Source organism: Grampus griseus (genome assembly GCF_964374135.1).
Source record: "Grampus griseus genome assembly, chromosome: 1".
Lineage (NCBI taxonomy): Eukaryota > Metazoa > Chordata > Mammalia > Artiodactyla > Delphinidae > Grampus > Grampus griseus.
Window position 1 is genome coordinate 133944068 of NC_139017.1, and position 22079 is coordinate 133966146.

The following is a 22079-nucleotide window of genomic DNA, read 5'->3' on the forward strand; positions in this document are numbered from 1 at the left end:
CAGTGAGATCACCAATTCCTAACCACTGGACTGCCAGGGAATTCCTGGAGCAATTCTTTAAATCATGTAATTTCTCCCTGCTTACATAGTTTTGGCTTCACTGTTTCTCAAATAGAATCACAGAATGTCAGAGCTGGAAAAAGGATCATTTAGTCCAAGACTCCATTCTACGGATGAAGAAACTGAGGCCCAGAGAGGAGAATAGATTTACCCAACCTGAATTTTCAACCTGAAGGTTCCTTTTCAACCTGAATTAAATATGTCCTGCTACTCCCTTCTGGGAGTTTCTGCTGAAAGATCAGCTGTTAACCTTATGGGGATTCCCTTGTGTGTTATTTGTTGTTTTTCCCTTGCTGCTTTTAATAATTTTTCTTTGTATTTAATTTTTGATAGTTTGATTAATATGTGCCTTGGCGTGTTTCTCCTTGGATTTATCCTGTGTGGGACTCTCTGCACTTCCTGGACTTGATTGACTGTTTCCTTTCCCATATTAGGGAAGTTTTCAACTATATCTCTTCAAATAATTTCTCAGTCCCTTTCTTTTTCTCTTCTTTTTCTGTGACCCCTATAATTAGAATGTTGGTGCATTTAATGTTGTCCCAGAGGTCTCTGAGACTGTCCTCGATTCTTTTCATCCTTTTTTTTTTTTTTACTCTGCTCTGCGGTAGTTATTTCCACTAATTTATCTTCCAGGTCACTTATCCATTCTTCTGCCTCAGTTATTGTGCTATTGATTCCTTCTAGAGATCTTTAAATTTCATTTATTGTGTTGCTCATCATTGTTTGTTTGCTCTTTAGTTGTTCTAGGTCCTTGTTAAATGTTTCTTGTATGTTCTCCATTCTATTTCCAAGATTTTGGGTCATCTTTACTATCATTACCCTGAATGGTTTTTCAGGTAGACTGCCTATTTCCTCTTCATTTGTTTCGTCTGGTGGGTTTTTATCTTGCTTCTTCATCTGCTGTGTGTTTCTCTGTCTTCTCATTTTCCTTAACTTACTGTTTGGGGTCTCCTTTTCACAGGCTGCAGGTTCGTAGTTCCCGTTGTTTTTGGTGTCTGCCCCCAGTGGCTAAGGTTGGTTCAGTGGGTTTTGTAGGCTTCCTGGTGGAGGGGACTGGTGCCTGTGTTCTGGTGGATGAGTCTGGATCTTGTCTTTCTGGTGGGCATGACTGCATCTGGTGGTGTGTTTTTGGGGTGTCTGTGACCTTATTATGATTTTAGGCAGCCTCTCTGCTAATTGGTGGGGTTGTGTTCCTGTCTTGCTAGCTGTTTGGCATAGGGTGTCCAGTACTCTAGCTTGCGGGTCATTGAGTGGAGCTGGGTCTTAGCATTGAGATGGAGATCTCTGGGAGAGCTTTTGCCATTTGATATTACGTGGGGCCAGGAGGTCTCTGGTGGTCCAATGTCCTGAATTCAGCTCTCCCATCTCAGAGGCACAGGCCTGATACCCGGCCAGAGCACAAAGACCCTGTCAGACACACGGCTGAGTTAGAATTCAGGCTTCTTTTATACTACAAGGGGAGAGCATATGGCTGGTTGTTGCAAACTTCTTGGTGCTGGGATCCCTTGCAGCGGTCCTCCTAGGTCTGGTCACAATCGTGCATGTATTATTTAGCACTCTCAATAGGGTCTGGAGCAACGTCATCAACACATCCAGATTTCTGCCATGAAACTTATTAGTAGCCACACTAATTGGTATAAATAGACCATAGATAGCTGTAGGCCACTTCAGGTCAGTTTTGTCATCAAATGGGTTGGCACCAAACTTTCAAAACAGCTTTCAGTTTTCAGAGCATTCTGAATTTGTGGATAAGGGATTGTGGATCTGTATAAATTATGGTTTAATTTTTGAGGACTTTTTAATATGGGAAAGTGCTCACAATATATTGTTAAGTGAAGGGCAGGGGGAATAGTACCAAAGTGACACAATGACCCCGCTCCATTTTTAAAAAGAAAAATGGGAACACATTTGTAATTTAAATGCAAAATTGGCTGTTTTAAATCCAAACTGACCATAACTGCTTTTGTTTTCCTCTTTTTCTCTTCTTTCTGTTTTTAATCTTAAAGTGCAATGGTATAATTTTTATCAGTGTAGAAATCAATCATTATTCCACTTGGTTTTCTTTGAACAGTCTATTGGGATGGGAGAAAGGGAATCCCTCCTTGGCCACCGCCCATTTGGTGAAGCAAAGGATAAGCCTTTGGATTTACAAAGGGAGGCCCCTTGCTTGGGGAGCAGGAGAAAGACCCAGACTGATTGGTATTAAGAAGTGGGAGGATATTTTTTTGGAGTTGGGTAGAAGCTGGGGGATGAGGGTGAGGAGAGGATGGAGAGGCAAGGAGGAGAGATCATTCAGCATGGGGTTGACCCCTGTATTAGTTTTGTGGCGCTGCCATAACTATGCACAACAAATGTAGTGGCTGAAAAATAGTAGAAAGTAATTCCTCACAGTTCTAGGGGCTAGAAGTCTAAAATCAAGGTGTGAGCAGGGCCACATGCTCTCTGAGGCTCTAAGGAAGCATCATTCCTTGTATCCTCTAGCTTCTTGGCGCTCCTTGGCCTGTGGCAGAAAGTTTCAGTCTCTCCTTCCTACGGCTGTCTTTCCTCTGTGTGTGTCTATGTCCAAATTTCCCTCTTCTTATAAGACACCAGTCATTGGATTGGGCTGCACTGTAGTTTAGTATGACCTCATCTTAACTTGATTGCATCGGAGAAGAACTTATTTCCAAATAAGATCACATTTATAGGTTCCAGGTGGGCATATATTTTGGGGGGATACTATTCAACTCCATCCAGACCACTAGTGTGTGATTTGACTAAGCAAAGGAAATTCTAATATTTCATTTCTTTTAAAGGCAATGCCTGCCGAATGAATGAATGAACGATGAATACAGAACTGCGATGTAAATTTCCTCCTTGTCTTTACCCCCAGATTTTCAGGATAAGTCAGCTATGCAAGTGTGGAAATCAAGGAAAAGGCATCTCTTTGTTTCTGTGGGATAAAAAGGGGACACCCGTGGTAAGTGAAATCAGGAATCCCGGAGGAGGGACCCTGAGAAGGTAAAGCCAGGAGTGTCCCTGGGGGCAAGAGCCAGGATCTGAACTGACACCTGATTACAGATACACACAAAATAAAACACAAAGATTCATCAGTGGGGATACTGGGGCTTTCCATTTTCTCCAAATATACTTTTACATATTTTCCAAATTTTCTATGATGCTTATAATTTGCTTCAATAATCAGGGGGAAAAACGTTATTTAAAAGGAGGACAATTCAAGGTGATGTATTATTTAGATTTAAATCCAGATCTTCAGAAAATCTTCCTAAGATCTTCCTAAGGAGCTGGCAAACTGAGTTCTTCCTTTCTTTAGTCTCATCAGACCACTTAATACTATTAAAGCAATAATCTTCATCCTCCATGAGTATAATTATCCTCTTCAAATTATTCCCTTTGATCAGCCTGTGTGTTTTCAAAAAATTATTATTATAGTTTTATTAAGAAATCCCTAGGTAAAAGTAATTACCAGTGTCTCTACTAAAAATTAATCAGGACATATTACAATTGTCCAGTAGCCACACACACACACACACACACACACACACACACACACACACACACACACACACACATACAGCAGCCATAACTTATATTTGGTCATAGCCTACTTTACCACACTTTGAAAGACAAATGAAGATTCAAAGTTGTGAATGAACAGACATTTGACATCTACTACTTTTCATCACTATGCTAGAAACCAGAATAGAGCAATAAACAGAATTTTTTTCTGTTCTCAAAGATCTTACATTTCAGCACAGAGGTAGTGTTGGGATAGGGGAATAAACTAAACAGGCAAGTACAATCATGTGAGATAATTGTTGTGATAAGGGAATGCTGGGCTATGAGAACATCCATCAGGTAAAACTGATGTAATCTGGGGTGGAGGTGGGGATCAGTTTAGGGAAGGTCTACTTGAGAAAGTTTAAACTGAGACCTGAGGATAAGTAGGAATTTGTCAGGTATAAGAAGAGAAGGGGAAATGGATCAATCAAGGAGGAAAGCAGGTATGTAATACTTGATTGTATTATTAAGAACTATTTCAGGTGCAAGTGTTTGTTAGCAGCTAAACTCAAACCAGTTAAGCAAAAGGAATTTGTTGACTCATGTAACTGGAAAGTGAAGGACAGGTATTAGCTTTAGGCATGGCTGGGTCCAAGGGCTCAGATAATGTCAGGTTTCTGTTTCTCTCTTTATATCTTTATTCTGCTTATGGCTTGGCTTTCATTTTCTAGGCCAACTTCCTCCTCATCTAGGGCAATAGGGCCACCAGCAGCTCCAGTCAAGTATTTTATTAATTTAAGAACCACAGAGAAGAACTTTTTCTCCTTCAAATTCCCATTGGAAATAGTTTTTGTAGATCTTAACTAAGCTAAGGATCTTGAGAGGAGATCATCCTGACTTAGGATGGGGCCTAAATCCAATAACTGGTGTCCTTATAAGAAGAGAGGACACAGAAACACAGAGAAGATGGTGATATGAAGACAGAGGCAGATAATAAGAACCTGCTGTATAAAAAAATAAATAAAATTCTAAATTTCCAAAAAAAAAAAAAAAAAAGACAGAGGCAGAGACTGGAGTTATGCATCTCCAAGTCAAGGGGCTCACCTGTACGGGAGCGTGTTAGTGGTTTCATTCTGGGATTTGGAGTCAGGAGCCAGCTTGGGTCTCAGAGCCACCACTTACAATCTCTTAGTAGGAAAAACATAAGCATGGAGTGCTGTTGGTACACAGAAAAGTGGGGCAACTCACCAGGCCTGCTGCAGATGCGTGCAGGACTCGCCGGAGGGTGTGATTTCTGCCCTGTGTTTTGAAGAATGCATTAGCCAGGTGACAGTAGAAAAGGCATTTGTAGTAGATGCCAGTGGTGCCCACACATATCTCCCTGGATGTTGGTGTCTGGCCCATAACTCTGCACACGCTGGTTCTACTTGCAACAGCCAGCATCTGCATCCCTCTTCTTGAGGCTTTTGGATCCCTCAGAAGCATATGCAAGATGCCGCAAGTGCAGAGAATTAATCACCCCCAGGACAGCACTCAACCAATGACTGGCTGGAGTTGGTAGATAAATAGCCAGGCGAATTTCTCCTCCAGTTAGGAAAACTCTGTGTGTTACATAGTCTCCCCACACTCTTCAGAGAGACTCCACTCCCTTTGACCCCGTCTGTAACTAGTCGGTTAACGCATCATGTATTGGCTTGTTTCCTTTTCCTGTCTCACTTCTCTGCTCCTCAGCTGGTGCTTCCTGGGATCATCTCCCAGATCAATTACTTACATTTGATTCCTTGTCTCAGGGTATCCTTCTGAGGGAAACCCAAATTAGACAACATTCCACATAGAAAAGACAGCATGTGCAAGAGCATAGGAATATAAGCATGGACATCTCACAACACATTTAAGGGATTATCCAAATTATTTGAGAATCTGCTGCCTGGTCTCCTGGTCTAATGGGTAAATAATTATCCAGGGCTTAGAAATAAATGGGTACCATGTTGTAATGATCCCTCTTTTATTTTGGGAATTGTTGGAGTCCGGAAGAATGGCTGGGGATTGTTAATTTTCCCTGGAGCCCTCACACCTACACAGTGCCTGGTGAACAGTGTGCACTCAGCAAGTATTTTTTTGAAGTAATGAATTATATTGTGTTGAAATTGGGGTATTACAAAACTCCAGGGCTCACTCTACAACACCCATTCATTAAATGTTTATTGAACAGAACTGAAGGACACTGGAAAGCCAAAGGAAAGCCTTTCTTTGAACAGGCATTGTGCCACCTGGAGGAGGGGGCCTTTGCAGGCACTGGTTGTGTGCTATAGAATTTTGAGAACTTTTAGTTAGGGTGCAAGGTTGTAAGCTGAGTTCTTTGTAAGAACAAAACAACAGAAATAGTTTAAATGTCCACAACAGGGGAATAATAAGTTAAGTGATGCAATATCATTTCCACAGAACACTATGCAGTGACTAAAATGAATTAAGTTATCTCTATACATTGATATGTAAATTTCTCCAAGACTTGCTGTTCAAGTGATAAACTGAAGTCACAGAAAATACATATAATATGATGTCATCATGTCAAAAAAACTCACGAAAATACACCCCATATCTTTGCTTGTTTGAGAGGCAAACTCAGCTACAGATTGAGTGGGGTGCTGAGATGATTTTTAAGTCCCTTCCAGTTCTGATATTCTGTAATTTTAAGATGACAAGTCAAAGTTTATAGTTCCTTTAGAAAGTATACTGCTTTGACTCATATAAGAAAACTGTAAAACTTTATGGAGGGACGTAAAAGAAAACCTGGATAAATGGAGACACGTGCCAGCTTCCTGGACTGATAGAGTCAACATTGCAAAGATATAAATTTCTTCAAAATTAATCTAAGTTTAAAAACAACAGCAATAACAAAATCAAAGTCTCAATGCATTTTTGGTGGGGGAGGACTTGAAAAAATTTCTGAAGTTCATCTTAAAGGTGAAATGTATAAGAAGAGCCAGAAAATATTTGAAAATAAAATCTATATTGTGAAGTTAGAATAATTAGAATCTTATACTAGTGCCAGAACAGACAGACAAAGGAAAAGATGTGGGTATTTATGAGAATTTAGTATGTAACAAAAGCAACACTTCAACTGAGTCAGGAAAGGATGGGCTGTTCAATAAATTGTTGGGACAGTAGTTACCTTGGTGTCCTCACCATGGGAAGGGCATATGGGTGTGTCTTTTGGAAAAGTTCCACTGGCCTAATCATTCAGAAAATATTTTAGGCTATATTTTTCTATTCTACTTTGCACCAAAATAAATTCCTAGTAGACTAAAGATTTAAGAACAAAGTCATTAAATATTGATACTAGAGGAAAATATTGGTAAATACATAATTTTGGGATTAAGGCAGACTATAAATATGACCTCAAAGGCAAAAACCAAAATGAAAAGATGGATAGATTTGTCTATACCACAATTTTAAAAATTATTTATATATGCAGACATGAATTAAAATTGAAAGGCAACTGTCAAGCAGGGGAAATGTTTGCTACGTGAAGGACAGACAATTCTTAAATATATAAAATATTTTTACCAGTCGATAAGATAAAAATGAATGTTTTTATAGAAAAACAGGTTAAGGCATGAACAGACAATTTGCTAAAGAAGAACTCAAAAGAGCAGATAAGCATAAAAAATTGCTTCCATTGTTAGGAATCAAAGGAATGCACATTAAAACAACAGTAAGAAATGTTTTATCCTATCAAAGTTTTAAGTATTTAAAGTAATTTTATTTTATTTTTTTAATTCTGTTTTTTTTTAAACATTGCTTCTTTTTTTAAATTATTTTATTTATTTATCAATTTTTGGCTGCACACGGGCTTTCTCTAGTTGTGGTGAGAGGGGGCTACTCTTCGTTGCAGTGCGCGGGCTTCTCATCATGGTGGCTTCTCTTGTTGCGGAGCATGGGCTCTAGGCACGTGGGCTTCAGTAGTGGCTCATGGGCTCCAGGGCACAGGCTCAGTACTTGTGGCTCACGGTCTCAGTTGCTCTGTGGCATGTGGGATCTTCCCAGACCGGGGTTTGAACCCACGTCCCCTGCATTGGCAGGTGGATTCCTAACCACTGCGCCACCAGGGAAGTCCTAAAGTAATTTTAATTTTGCTTTTCAAGAAGGTTACGTATCAAAATGTTAACCGTGATTATCTCTGGGTAGTGGGGTTAAGGGTACTTTTTTTTTTTTTTTTGCTTTTCTGTGGTGTTACTTTACTTGTGCAGTAAAGAAATAGTAGTTTGCACTGACTCTTAGAAAAGTGCTCAGCTGGGATCTCTGGAGAACTAACCTCTGGAGAGTGAGCAAGGACGTGTCCAAGCTGTGGCTTCCTCCTGGGCCCAGCCTGGAGCTTGCTGAGCCATACTGAACCCTCTTGGCCCCCAACTTCAGGAAGTGGGTCTGGTTGGCTGCTGTTTATACAAGGGGAATGAGACAGAGGTAGGGAGAGCAGTCAGCAAGCTAGTGCAATGACAATCCATGTGGCCATTTATAAAAATAACACACTGGAATGTGGTGTGACAATTCTATTTGGGCAAAAGAAAAAGAAAGAAAGAAAAAGAAAAGGGACTTCGCTGGTGGTCCAGTGGTAAGACTCCCTGCTTCCACTGCAGGGGGCACAGGTTCAATCCCTGCTTGGGGAACTAGGATCCTGTATGCCACGCGTCACGGCCAAAAAAAAAAAAAGAAAGAAAAAATTATAAGTTATAAATTTAAAAAATGAAATGGCCTGCCTGTTCATGCTATATGAGAAGAAGAAGGTAAAAAAGGAGAGGAAAGTTAAAAAGTCAAATGTGGATGGAGAAAATACTAAGCTAATTTTTGTTGGAGTGGAATATGCAAATGAAGATGCGGCAACTGTCTATGTGGGGGGGCATTTCAGATGCAGAGCCAGCCATCTCCAACATCTGGAACAGTCAGGCCTAGCACGTATTCAAGAAAAAGGAAAGGCCACTTTAAGTCAAGACTGCCCGTGCCTTGCAGACAATCAAATATGTGACCCTCATCAAATCCTGTGCTCATCTCACCTGGCTGTCAGCCCGAATGTAGATCAGCAGAGTCCTCTTGTCTGTTGAGCTTCTGTCTACGCCTGGTGCTAAAACAATTCATCCCTCATAATTCTTCAGAGTTAGTCTCTCCTTTAATTCAGTATTCAGTTTCCAGTATTTCCTTTAGGAGGTGAGATTGAAAGTCTTTCTGTATCAAAGCAGCTTCTACTTCCGGAGAAAACTGAGTTGCCTTCGGTTGGGTTCCCCAGAAACAGATTCTGAAAGAATTCTTTGTGTGCAGAGTTGCTGGAGAGGAAGGGAAAGAGGATTGGGCAGAAGAAGTGGGGCTTCTCCGCCAGTCCCATGGAGACCTGGGATGGCCCTGCAGGGTTGTCCTCAATTAAAATCCAAGGGTCAGGCCTTTGTCCCCCCAGATTAACCAGTCATTGGATGTGCACTGTCCCTGGAGAGAAGGCATATTCTTGGATGAGGCAGGTGTCTTCATCCAAGGGAAATCTCCTTAGAGGAAGCCATCTGAATTGCTCTGGCAGACTCTAGAAGAAGGAAAGAAAAGCCCAAGGGAAGTGGGCTTGCTGGAATGATTTATTTTGTGGAGCCAGAAGATCAGACAGAGGATTATGTTCCACTGGAGGCCCAAAAGACAGATAGTATACAAAGACGGCAAGGAAGGCACTGATGAGAGGAGTACCAGCTAGGGATGATGGTAAGAGAAGCAATCACAGGGCTGGGCTTGATAATATCCAGGAAGATGATAGCATCCTGAAGTAATAGAAGCCAGGTGGTGGCTTTAACCACCAGAAGTCTGGGGGCTGTGATTACTATAACAGCTGGCAAGGTCAAGGGAGCAGCCTTAGGGGGCTTGATCCACAGAGGTTGTGAAGGTATTTAATAATACAAGGTGTCCCTAGGGGAAAACATAGATGGGCCGCCAACTGGTTCTGCTTAACATCTATGACCAGAAAGACACAGGAATGGAGGAACAGGGCTTCTCTGGTGGTGCAGTGGTTAAGAATCCACCTGCCAATGCAGGGGACATGGGTTCGAGCCCTGGCCCGGGAAGATCCCACATGCCGCGGAGCAACTAAGCCTGTGCACCACAATTACTGAGCCTGCGCTCTAGAGCTCGCGTGCCACAACTACTGAGCCCGCGTGCCACAACTACTGAAGTCCACGCGGCTAGAACCCGTGCTCTGCAACAAGAGAAGCCACTGCAGTGAGAAGCCCGCACATCACAAGGAAGAGTAGCCCCCGCTCGCCGCAACCAGAGAAAGCCCGCGCACAGCAACAAAGACCCAACACAGCGAATAAAATAAAATAAAATTAAATTAAAAAAAGAAAAGAATGGAGGAACAGGAGGCTCAGAGTTGTTACCCCAATAAAAAGTCATGTTCTTTGCTTAATTCTCACATCTGAGTCAATTTTCAGACCCAGACCACAGAACCCATTGACCAAAGAGGTGGCTGGGTCCCTAGGAAGAAGAACCCTAAAACACTGAAACAAGTATTTACAGTAATGATTGCTCCATGGCCTATGACCATTTTCTCAGCTGACTATATATTGGGAAAAGAGGAATACCCAGACATTTCCCAGGGTCTGAAAGGATCTTGTTACTCAGAAATCCAAGTGTTATCAAGTCCTCTCTCTAAGACTGGGGACTTCTAGGGGTCAGGTAATAAGCGGAGTCCTGGATAACATCCAGCTTACAGTGGGTCCCTGGGCCTATAGACCCACCCAGTGGTCATTTCCCCAGACTCTGAGTGCATAACTGGGAGTATATATATTGGGAAGCTGAAGGAAGCCCCACATTAGGTCCTTGGCCTTGAGTTCTCATGTGGGGAAGACCAAGTGAAAGCCTCTGAAACTGTCCCCTCCCTATCAAGTCGAGATAGTAAATCAAAACCTGTATTTCATCCAAGGAGAAGTGGGGGATGATGGTGGAGTTAATGCCCATGAACAACCCAAAGGATGGTCGTCCCTGTCATATTTCCATTTAGTTTGCCTGTCTGGCCCCTTCAGAAACCAGGAGGATGGCTTACAAACTACTGCAGACCTAATCATGTAATAGCCCTGATCACAGCTGTTGTGTCAGCTCTGTGATCCATCATAGTACAGAATCTGGACCACCTGGTCAACCCACAGAATGTCACACCTGTTTCATTGATGACATCATGCTAATCAGGCAGGATGAGCAAGAGGTGGCTAGTATATTGGAAACCTTGGTAAGAAACATGCACTTCAGAGGGTGGGAGATAAGCCCATGAAGATTCAGGGAACTGCCCCTTCAGTTTTTAGGGAACCAGTGGTCAGAGATATGCCAACATAGTTCCTTTAAAGCAAAAGGCAAATTACACAATATAGACAAGCAAGATAAAAGAAAAAATGACTTTAAAACGCTCTAAAAGTGATACCTAAAAATAGTGTTTACATCCTTTAGGATGTTCTTCATTGTGCATAGAATATAAATATAACAAACTGACTTTGAAATTATGGGATCATGTCAATATCTGATATTTATTTACTTGTTTACTTGCTTGTTGTCTCGTTCTTCACTATGATATAAGCTCCATGAAAGTAGGGTCTGTCTTGCTCTCTGTTTCCCTGGCACTTGGAAGGCACTTGGTGCCCAGTAAATACTTTTTGGTGGAATGAATGAAGTGTACTATACACATCACTTTGTAGCCAGCTATTTTCAACTATCTTCCAGATGCTTCAGGTTATTCTTCATCTTCCTTAGAATGTGCCATGTGAAAACAGTTTTCACAGCCCAAAGACTACTATCAGTGCAACTTCTGAACCAAAAAACCTTAGCCTTTTGGCAGCCCTCGAATCCCCTTCCTTTTGGTCAGCACTGCCTTAGAATCTACAGCGGGCACAGCCTTGCCTGGATCACTCATTAGATGGACCCAAGTCAGGTTCCAAGACCTGAGCAAGTGAAGATGTTTCCAGGCGAGCAGCTCTGCCTGCAGCCACGTCCCTCCTCCGGCCACTCGGGAGCGCTAGAGCGCCACAGTTCATAAGGGATCGGGTCTCTCTGGGAGGAAGACTCTGGGCGGGTGTATTGACTACCCGGTGTGGGCGGAGCCAAAGGCGTCCACGTCCGAGGCGAGGGCAGGAAGTGAGGAGGCCGGGCTTCTTTGGCGGGGCGTACGCTTGCGCGTAGGTCGGGTCAGAGGAACCTTCGCTTTCGCGACTGTTAGGGTCTGTCCTGGTTGGGGACGCCTTTGCATGGCTATTAAGAGTGGGCCGGGCCCAGGGGAGGGGGCAGAGTACGGGAGTTGGGGTGGAGGGAGCTTGGAGGGGCGCTGGGGTTAGGAGCGGGGACACTTGGGGGCTCGTTTGGGTTGGGGTGGCGAGGCCTGGGGTGGAGGAGGGACGACGGGGAGCCGGGCTGGAGTGAAGCACGAGGGCGGCGTGTGGAGTCTGGGGAGAGGGCGAGTGGGAAAGGAGGACGTGGCAGTAAAGTCTCCTTTTCCCGCCTGATCCCGTCCTTGTGTTGAACTGCGGGGACCCCAGGGTGTTACCCTGGCAGCGCGGGAGTTGCAAATAGGCAGGTGGCTGCATTTTTCAGGGAAGATAAGCTCCCTCTCCTCCCAGCCTTCTCATTAGCGGCGCTTTTTTAAAAGTTGTGGTTCTTTTTACCGCAGTATCGTATGCGTCACAGTGACACCTTCACCCGTAGAAGACCTCTTCCAGCCGCTTTTGGCATCTTGAGACTCAAACCATGTCTTTTACGTGTCCCTCTTAAAGCAGAGAAAGTAAAAGTTTTCCTACCCAAACCCCGCAGTGAAAAATAGGAAATTACCTGTCTCAACAGTTGTAGGGTATTTGAATAATTTCTTCATGAACTTGTCTACAAATTCACTTTTTGTGCTCCTTAAATAATGTCACTTGCCTGTGTAAAGTGGAACAACAGTTGTGTTGCTCAATGAGAAATTTTAGTCCAGGGAGATGAAAATACTTCATTGGGAATTCAGGGATTGAACAACTATGGTGACTCTGTGACCAATGCCATGTAACCCTCACGAAAAGGATTTGGGTTCATATCCATCATTCTCAGCTGTGGTGAAGGGGTGCAGTCTGGCATTTGGAAGCTTAAGAACCAACTCTGTTGCTTTCTAATTTATTATTATTTTTTTAAGCCTTCCATCATGTGTGTACTTTGCTTGAATGATTATTTTAAAGTACATGTGCTATTTTTGCCAATCTGACAGCTGTTTCCATAGAAACTAGGGAAGAAATAGTCACTTTCAGAAGAGTTGTTAAAACTGTCTTCCAGGCTTCAGCTGTGAGTGCCAGTGAGCGCTGTACTTGCTCATTGTGAGATGGTACTTAAAGAATTAAGGATCTGAAATGTTCGTAGAGGCTAACAGTCCAAATTGTTTAGTTTTCTCACATCATTAATTTAGTAATCCTGGAAGTCTGCCAGCTATGTTGACCTGCTACAGTTCTTTGAAGAGGATGTGTCAGCCCTGATTCTTTCTTCTGCTCTGTGTAGTCTAGTGATTGGATCTTTGAAAATGTATAGTTTTCTTCTCCCATTCTTTACCCTTTCTTAAGGATACAGCAGGGATTACAAAATATCAGGCACTATTTCTGTTTCAAGTGACACTTGTAGGTGATATAAATGATAGCGTTTTTGCTTATATATGTACTACATACAGTGTTTGGGGATTTTGCTAACTTCTGTGTCAGTAGAATACTTTAAATTTCACGTTAGTTGTGAGCTGTGAGCAGGAGTTTGCTTGACATGTGAACAGAGCTAAGCAGTGTAAATAGACCTGCACAGACAGATGAGAGCTTTTCTTTTCTGAGAGGTGTAAGTAAATCAGTGGGTCTGGAGCTTCGGAATGGGTGAAGGAGGGGTAGGGAAGGTGCCTGGAGAAACAGTGGGAGGTGGTATTATGAGGGGCTTGGTCTGCAATATGCAGTTTATTGAAGCCCATGGAAATCAATGGTAATTACAAATATAGTTGCCTTTATTGATTTGGGGCTTACAAAAGTAATAACATATCCTGTAAAAGTTTAAACAGCGCGGAAATATATGAGATGGAAATACTGAATCCCTTACAACCATCATCCTGCCACCCCAAATAACCACTGTGAATGGTTTGGTGTGTATTCCTTTAGATTTACTTATATTTGTATATACTAGTGTGTTTTAAGCATTACTGAGTATGTAAAAAATTTGAGTAATTTTCGAATAATTTGATGTATAGATAATACTATTTATGAAAATTGATGTTCTGAAGCATCTTTCCAGATAATATTGTATTAGCCTAGACTGAGTTAGATTTATGTATTTTTCCCTGCAACTTTTATTATGAAGATTTGAAACACTAAAAAAAAACTGAAAAAAAATTTAATGAGCACATACATAACCACCACTTAGATACAAAGGTTGTTAGTATTTTTCTGTATTGCCTTTATGTCCTGTGTGTATGTCTGAATGTATTTTTATTATAAAATTTGAAAGTTTTATTCATCATGAAAAGAGAGTTGAGCAAGCATTTCAGGTATAAGATATCCACCTGCATAACCACATCTTTATCACCTAAGAAAATAAGCAGTACTTATCTAAAATAACCTGAAAGCAAATTCATATTCAAATTACCCCAATAGTTCCAGTTGTCTTCTAAAACAAATTTTTTTCTTTTAAATTAGGATCTAATCAGAGTTCACACATTGCATTTGGTTGTCTCTTTTTAGTACCTTTTAAAAAAATAGCTTAATGTATAGTTGATATACAATAAGTTGGACATATTTAAACCGTGCATGTTTTGACTTACGTGTATATCTATGAAACCAACAACACAACCACAATAGTGAACATTTTAGTTGCCCCCCAAACTTTGTAATCCCTCCTTTTGCCCCTCTTTACGTTTCCATCCTCTGATTTCTCTATAAGTATAAATTAGTCTGCTAACTATATATTGTTATATATAGTGAGTTTATATATATATAAACTTCAGTTTATATTATAAAACTGAAATCGTAGAGCATGATTTTTGGAGAGAGAGTAGTGTCCTTTCCTGTGTATTTTTTTTCCTGTGTATGAGTCTGACTTCTCTCACTTGCTAGTGTTTTTGTGTATTGCTCTTGTATTCTGCCACCTTAAACTCATTCTAATAGGTTTTTTTGGTAGATTTCTTTGGATTTCCTGGATAGACAGTCATGTTACCTAGGAATAAAGATCATTTTACTTCTTTATTATCTGGATGCCATTTATTTAGTTAGTTATGTATCTATTTATTTAATTCTGTTGCACTGCCTAGCATCTCCAGTATAATGTTGAGTAGAAGTGGTGGGAGCAGACATCTTTGCCTTGCTCCTGATCTGAGGAGGAAAGTATAATCTTTCACCAATAAACGTACTGTTGCCTATAGGTTCCTGTAGCTGTCCTAGTTACTGAGTTTTTATCAGGGTTGGTTGTTGGATTTTATCCATTGCTTTTTCTGTGTCTTTTGAGATGATCATGTAGTGTTTCTTTCTTCAGTTAGGGTGAATTACATTGATTGATTTTTGAATTTTTATTCAACCTTGCATTCCTGAGACAAACCTCACTTGGTCATGAGATATTGTCTTTTTAATATATTTTTGAATTAGATTTCCTGAATATTATTAAGAATTTTTGTATCTATGTTCATGAGGGATATTATTCTATAGTCTTCTTGTAATTTTTTTTCTGTCTTTGGTATCAGGGTAGTGCTGGTCTTATGGAAGGAGTTGCAAACTATTCCTTTTTAATTTCTTGGAAGAGTTTATATAGAATTATTATTATTTCTTCTTTAAATGTTTGGTAGAATTCCCCCGTGAAGCCTTTTGGTTCTGGAGCTTTCTTCATGGGAAGGTTTTTAACTATAAATTCAATTTAAAAATTGGGTATAGGGCTCTTCAGGTTATTTATTTCTTCTTGAGTGAGCTCTGGTAGTTTGTATTTTTTTTTTTTTTTTTTTGCAGTACGTGGGCCTCTCACTGTTGTGGCCTCTCCCGTTGTGGAGCACAGGCTCTGGACGTGCAGGCTCAGCAGCCATGGCTCACGGGCCCAGCCGCTCTGCGGCATGTGGGATCTTCCCGGACCGGGGCTCGAACCCGTGTCCCCTGCATCGGCAGGCAGAGTCTTAACCACTGCGCCACCAGGGAAGCCCGGTAGTTTGTATTTTTCAATGAATGTATCCATTTAATCCAAGGTGTCAAATTTAAGATTTTCTCTTTCATTGGTTTTAAGAAATTTGATATACCTTAAAGTAGTTTCTTTTGTGTTTCCTGTGTGTGTGGTTTGTTAAACTTCTTGGATTTGTGGGTTTACAGTTTTCATCAAATTTGGAAAATTTTGGTCATTATTTTTTCAACTTTTATTATTTTTTTTTTTCTGTCTACTATCCCTCTCCACTTTTCAGGGTCTCCATTTACACATATATCAGGTCACTTGAGTTATCCCACACCTCAGTGATGCTGTATGCATTTCTTAAAGTCTGTTTTCTCTCTGCATTTCATTTTGGATAGTTTTTTATTGATACGTCAGTTCATAAGTCTTTATTTATACAATGTCTAATTTGGTGTTAGTCTCATCCAGTGTAATTTTTATCTAAGACATTATAGTTTTCAAATATAGAAATTCACTGTCCATCTTTTGAAAAAATATATTCCATGTCTCTACATAACATGTCCAAACTTTCCTTTAACTTCTTAAACTTATGCAATATGTATAACTAGTTTAATATCCTTGAATTCCCAGCTTCATCTCTTTAATTTAGGAGGACCATTGGGCTGTGCTAGGTTTCCCCTCTTTGCATGGTGGCCTAGAAACTCTTTCCAGGCAGAAGGCTGGGGCAGTTGTAGGGCTCGCCTAATTTGTTTCCCATTTCTCAGGTATGACTGTTCTTCATTGCCTGATGTTCAGTATGTTGAAACCATTGTTTTACTTATTGTCTCTGTTTTTTTTTAAATTGAAGTATAGTTGATTTACAATATTGTGTTAGTTTTAGGTGTACAGCAAAGTGATTCAGTTTGTGTGTGTGTATATATTTCAGATTATTTTCCATTATAGGTTATTTCAAGATGTTGAATATAATTCCTTGCGCTATACAGAAGGTCCTTGTTGCTGATCTGTTTTATGTATGGCTGTTTGTAACTGTTAATCCCATACTCCTAATTTACCCCTCCCCCTTCCCTTTCCCCAACAACCATAAGTTTGTTTCCTATGTCTGTGAATTTGTTTCTGTTTCGTATATAGACTCATTTGTATTTTTTTTGGATTCTAAATATACATGATATTATATAATATTTGACTTATTTCACTAAGTATAATATTCTCTGGGTCCATCCATCTTGCTGCAAATGGCAGTATTTCATTCTGTTTTATGGCTGAGTAATATTCCATTGTGTTGATGGGCACTTGGGTTGTTTCCATGGCTTGGCTGTTGCAAATAGTGCTGCTATGAACATTGGGGTGCATGTAGCTTTTTGAATTAGGGCTTTCGTCTTTTATGAATATGTACCAAGGAGTGGGATTGCTGGATCATATGGTAGCTCTGTTAGTTTAAGGAAGCTCCATACTGTTTCCCATAGTGGCTGTATCAATTTACATTCCCACCAACAGTGTAGGAGGGTTCCCTTTTCTCCACGCCCTCTCCAGCATTTATTGTTTGTAGACTTTTTGGTGATGGCCCTTCTGACCAGTGTGAGGTGATGCTGGATGTGGTTTTGATTTGCATTTCTGTAATAATTAGCAATGTCAAGCATCTTTTCATGTGCCTGTTGGCCATCTGTGTGCCTTCTTTGGAAAAATGTCTATTTAGGTCTACATATTCTTTCTGTTCTTTTAGTTATTTTCAGTGACAGGATAAGTCCCTTTTACTCTGTATTGACCTGAATCAGAAGTGCCAGTATTATATTTGAAAGGAACAAATTTGTATTTTATTTTTATTTATTTATTTTTGCATATATTTTTTTTTAGGTTTTTTAAAAAATATTTATTTATTTAATTTATTTTTTTGGTTGCGTCAGGTCTTAGTTGCGGCATACAGGGTCTTTGTTGAGGTGTGCAGGATCTTTTGTTGCAGTGTGTGGGCTTCTCTAGTTGTGGCGTGTGGGTTTTCTCTCTCTAGTTGTGGTGCTTGGGCTCCAGGGCACGTGGGCTCTGTAATTGTGGCACAGTGGGCTCTAGTTGAGATACACTAGCTCAGTAGTTGTGGCGTGCGGGCTTAGTTACCCCACGGCATGTGGGATCTTAGTTCCTGGAGCAGGGATCGAACCTGCTTCCCCTGCATAGTAAGGCAGATTCTTTACCACTGGACCACCAGGGAAGTCCCACAAATCTGTATTTTTAAAAATGCATTTTATGTTAAACTTTACTATTCCATTAAATACTCTTTCCCCCCATTACTGCCAATTGCTGAAACTTCATGCTGTTTTTGTTTAATCCATTTCTTATTCCCCAACTAATTTAGCTGTTAAAATAAAAATAGACTCCCCCAACTAAAATTAAAAAATGAAACGAAGAAAAAAATCCAGATTTTGAAAGTACATGTTGTTGAGTTAAAAGTTAGTAAAACCTCTTTGGTTTTTATTGTTAAGAGGAGTTGCTGCAGGGGGCAGTGAGTTGAAACCCAAGGTAATTTAGTCAGAGATATGTTAAAGGAAGAACACCTTTTTCATAAGTGTTATATTCCCAGTTTCGTAATAAGTATTTTGCTTAGATATTTATAGTTTATATTTTGTGTTCCAGATAATCAAGCAAAACAAAGATGAGCTTCATCTGTGGACTGCAGTTTGCTGCTAGAAACTGTGTTTTCTTCCGATTTAATTTACTGACCAGCTGGAGAAAATGTAACACACAAGCTGTAACCTCACTGGACTGTCATCAAGTGAAAATTAACAATATAGTAAATAAGTCTCTGGGCCTGGGAGTAAATCAGGGTGATAGATGGACATTTTTGCCTGAAAACGTTCATTTCTGTAGGACTTTTAATAACAAAAGAACAGGCTTCCTCTTGAGCACCAGAAGTAAGGAAACTTGGATGATTCCTCAAAAATGTACTGCGTGGAATAACTCTTTCTCAAGACAGCTACTGATGAAAGACGTTCTAGTAGTTCCTGCGCTTTCAGTGGTGCATCCTCTAAATTGTTTACCCACAAGAGACATCAGGAGTTTCCATACTTCTCCACGGTTTCAAGCTGCTCCGGTTCCTCTCTTGTTGATGATTCTTAAACCAGTGCAGAAGCTACTGGCTATCATTGTGGGCAGGTAAAATGCCCTTTAAAATATAAACTCTTATATTAAAAAGTATCTGTAAAACTCACTTTTAAAGAAAACTTGATAGATTTCCTTCCCATAATTAGCTCAGAATTCAGTTTCTAAACAGTTGGTTCTACTCAGTTTTTTTATGTATGCCTTAATAATCTTAAAATCATCTATTGCATATTATAGTACAGAAATGTGATCTTTAAAAATTATTCTTGTATATTTTATATAGACACTATTTAAAAGGTCTTATATTTATGATTACAAGAATCAGAAATGTTTGTTACAACTCACGTATAAGAACTGTACTGACAAGCATTCCTTTTTAGTTCATGGAATTTGAGACAATGGAGCATGAAACTGAAGAACTTTGCTTACTTAAGAAAGGGCTCATTCCTAGCCACGTTAACTCTTAATTAGTATTTTTTATTTATTTATTTTTCTATTCTGTTTCCGACAAATCTTTATTTTCTTTGTGATCCTTTATAATACTTAATGTTTTTTTTCAGCTAAGTAATACTTCATATTTAATTTAAAACTCCCCCTCATAATTCTGTTTTCTCTTATTTGCTCCATGAAGATTGAAGAAAGGTAAAGTTAAGTATTGTCTCATTATAAACTTTTCTTATGTTTGATAACTATGAAGTGCCTTCTAGCCTTCTTACTTCCATACTAACCAACCCAGTTTTCTTTTTATCAAAAATCAAGGACCTGTACTCTGTAATTTATTGTGTTCTTTATGACTAGGCTTTGGCACTCAGAAAATATTCAGCTAATTTAGCTCTCGATTTAAGTAACGACTATCAAAGAAAGCCAGAGCTAGACAATAGTTAAAGAAGTAAAAACAGATTTTATTCAGAACTTCTGCAGTAGGAGAAAACTTCTTCTGCATAGAACCAGAGTCAGCTCTGAATACACCATGGGCTATGTGGGCAGGGCGGGGGTTGGTAGATGGAAAACTACAGAGAGGAAACATCAGGAGCAAGGGGGGATTCCACCCGAACTGACCTACTAGAGTTATTGCTGAAGGCAGGTGAGGGTGATCAGATATCACCTGGGGGATGATGAATGGTAAGGACAGATTGGGTATTGTGATGCGATATGGAGGATGAGGGATTCTGACTTAATTGACCTAGCAGGATTCTTGCTAAAATTGGACAATGCAGAGATGAACACAGTAGTCCAAAAGACAAGGCCTATTTGAAAAAGAGTTCAGGGGAGTCTGAGTAGAGTTCAGGGTAGGAGAGAATCTTTGTCACAACTCAGCCCAAGTTCTTGGGCCAATAACTCTTTTTCATCCTTTTAAATTATTTATTTATTTTTAACCTTTTGTTGATATTACTGTTGTAAATCACCTAAAATTTTATTTTAGGATATGTTTTCATACATTTTAAATGATAATGTCATAAACTTTTAAATTGGAAATAAGTATACTTCATAGTTTGATCTGAATCTTTTTAGGTTGAAACACTTTAAAGGCATTTTAGGTGTGTCACTTAACAAGATTAAGATAACTCAAAGAAGTTATTTTATAAAATAAATTTTGTCAAGAGAATGATGTATATATTTTAAATTCTTGTTGTAATTTCACAGATGAACTCATAGGGAAAAAGTTCTGTTCCAGCGCTGAAAACATTACTGGTTGTCAAAATGTCCATGAACCCTAATAAGCAGCAGAGAGTCTATTGTTGCCTGGTAGAATTGGACCTCCCCAGATGTTATCTATAAAATCTCTCATTTCCGTATTTACAGTGCTTATGCTCTTTTTATTACCTCTCCTTTGTCATGTTCTTGAGGGGTTAGTAGAGTTTCTGCTACTGAGCAATATTAGTTTCTAAAATCAGTGCTGAGATAGTTTCCCTTGTACCTTACTGAAGTACTGGCACATTGTGTCAGATGTCTGACGAGCATTGGGGGCAGTGGTGGTTAAAGGTATAGATTTGTTGTACCATAACGCCTTCAGATGTTTATCTGGGCAATTCATCCCTATTATATTGCCTTCCTTGCCTCATTTTCCTCTTATTAACTCTACAACCTTGTATAAATTGTTTAACTTCTCTTAAGTCTCAATTTTCTCTTCTGTAACAGGATTATTATGAAGATTAAATGAGGTGATATACGTATAGCATTAGAAGAGTACCTTGAATGTGCTGAACAGTCAATAAATGTTAATGGTAGTTATAGTAAAACAGCTTCTCATTTAGCGTTTACCTTTAAAATAACTGAAGAAAATTCAAATGAGCATTAGAATTTTTAACTATAGCTCCATATAATTGATTACATTTTCATCATTTAGCTAAGAATTTTTAAAAATTGAAAAAAACCATCTATACAGAAAAATATAAAAATTCGAGTACTTGATGACAGAATTTTAGCATAAGCATTAAGTTTTGGTGATATGTACTGATTCTATTATCAGAACTTTGAATTTTTCTTTTTGCTCCAGGGGCATAAGGAAATGGTGGCAGGCACTTCCTCCTAACAAGAAGGAACTATTTAAAGAAAGTGTAAGGAAGAATAAATGGAAGTTATTCCTTGGTTTGAGTAGTTTTGGATTGCTTTTTGTAGTATTTTATTTTACACACCTGGAAGTGAGTCCAGTCACAGGAAGGAGCAAGCTTCTATTACTGGGGAAAGAACATTTCAGACTTTTATCAGAACTGGAATATGAAGCAGTAAGTAGAAAGAATTGTTTTTAACTACATTGCTTGATGTAATACTCAAAGGAGGAAGGTTTCTTAAATATGAAAGATGCACTAGTTTTTAATTTAATCTCCGATAGCAAATTAGCATTTTTTCCAAAAGGCCTCAGACCTTTCATGCTTAGTATTCCTACTGCCTACATTGCCTTTCCTTGTATCACCCAGCTAACTCCTGTTCATCACATGTCACCTTAAATGTCACTTTCTTAGGAAAGCCTTCCTTGATTATCCTGACTGGGTTAGGCAGGGTGGCTACGTTAGGCTCTAGGGCGTATCCTTCATACAGACTGCGTTATGAATTAGTCATTTGTAGCTATGCTCTGTGCTTGGCTATATTGGGGCTAGGTCTCCTACTTTTCTCTTTGCATACTGTCTTTTTCTTTTAAAACACTTATCGTGAGGGTAACACCATAATTATTTGCATAATTATTTATCTATTGATCTGTCTCCCTTTCTAGACTAGCTCCAGGGGGTCAGAGACCCTGTCTATTCTGTTTATCATTTCATCTTAAGTACTGGCACAGTGTACAAGGTAGTGCT

At 39.7% G+C, this 22079-nt stretch overlaps 1 protein-coding gene across 1 annotated transcript in view; it reads left to right on the top strand.

Annotated features, from left to right (window-relative positions):
* The first annotated feature begins 11730 nt into the window (after positions 1-11730).
* OMA1 (OMA1 zinc metallopeptidase) overlaps positions 11731-22079 on the top strand; it is an 81352-nt gene continuing 71003 nt past the window's right edge. The window contains exons 1-3 of the mRNA XM_082665024.1: positions 11731-11792; positions 18322-18840; positions 21284-21512. Coding sequence (XP_082521150.1) covers positions 18341-18840; positions 21284-21512 — 729 coding nt within the window. The 5' untranslated portion in view covers positions 11731-11792; positions 18322-18340. The remainder of the gene's footprint in view (positions 11793-18321; positions 18841-21283; positions 21513-22079) is intronic.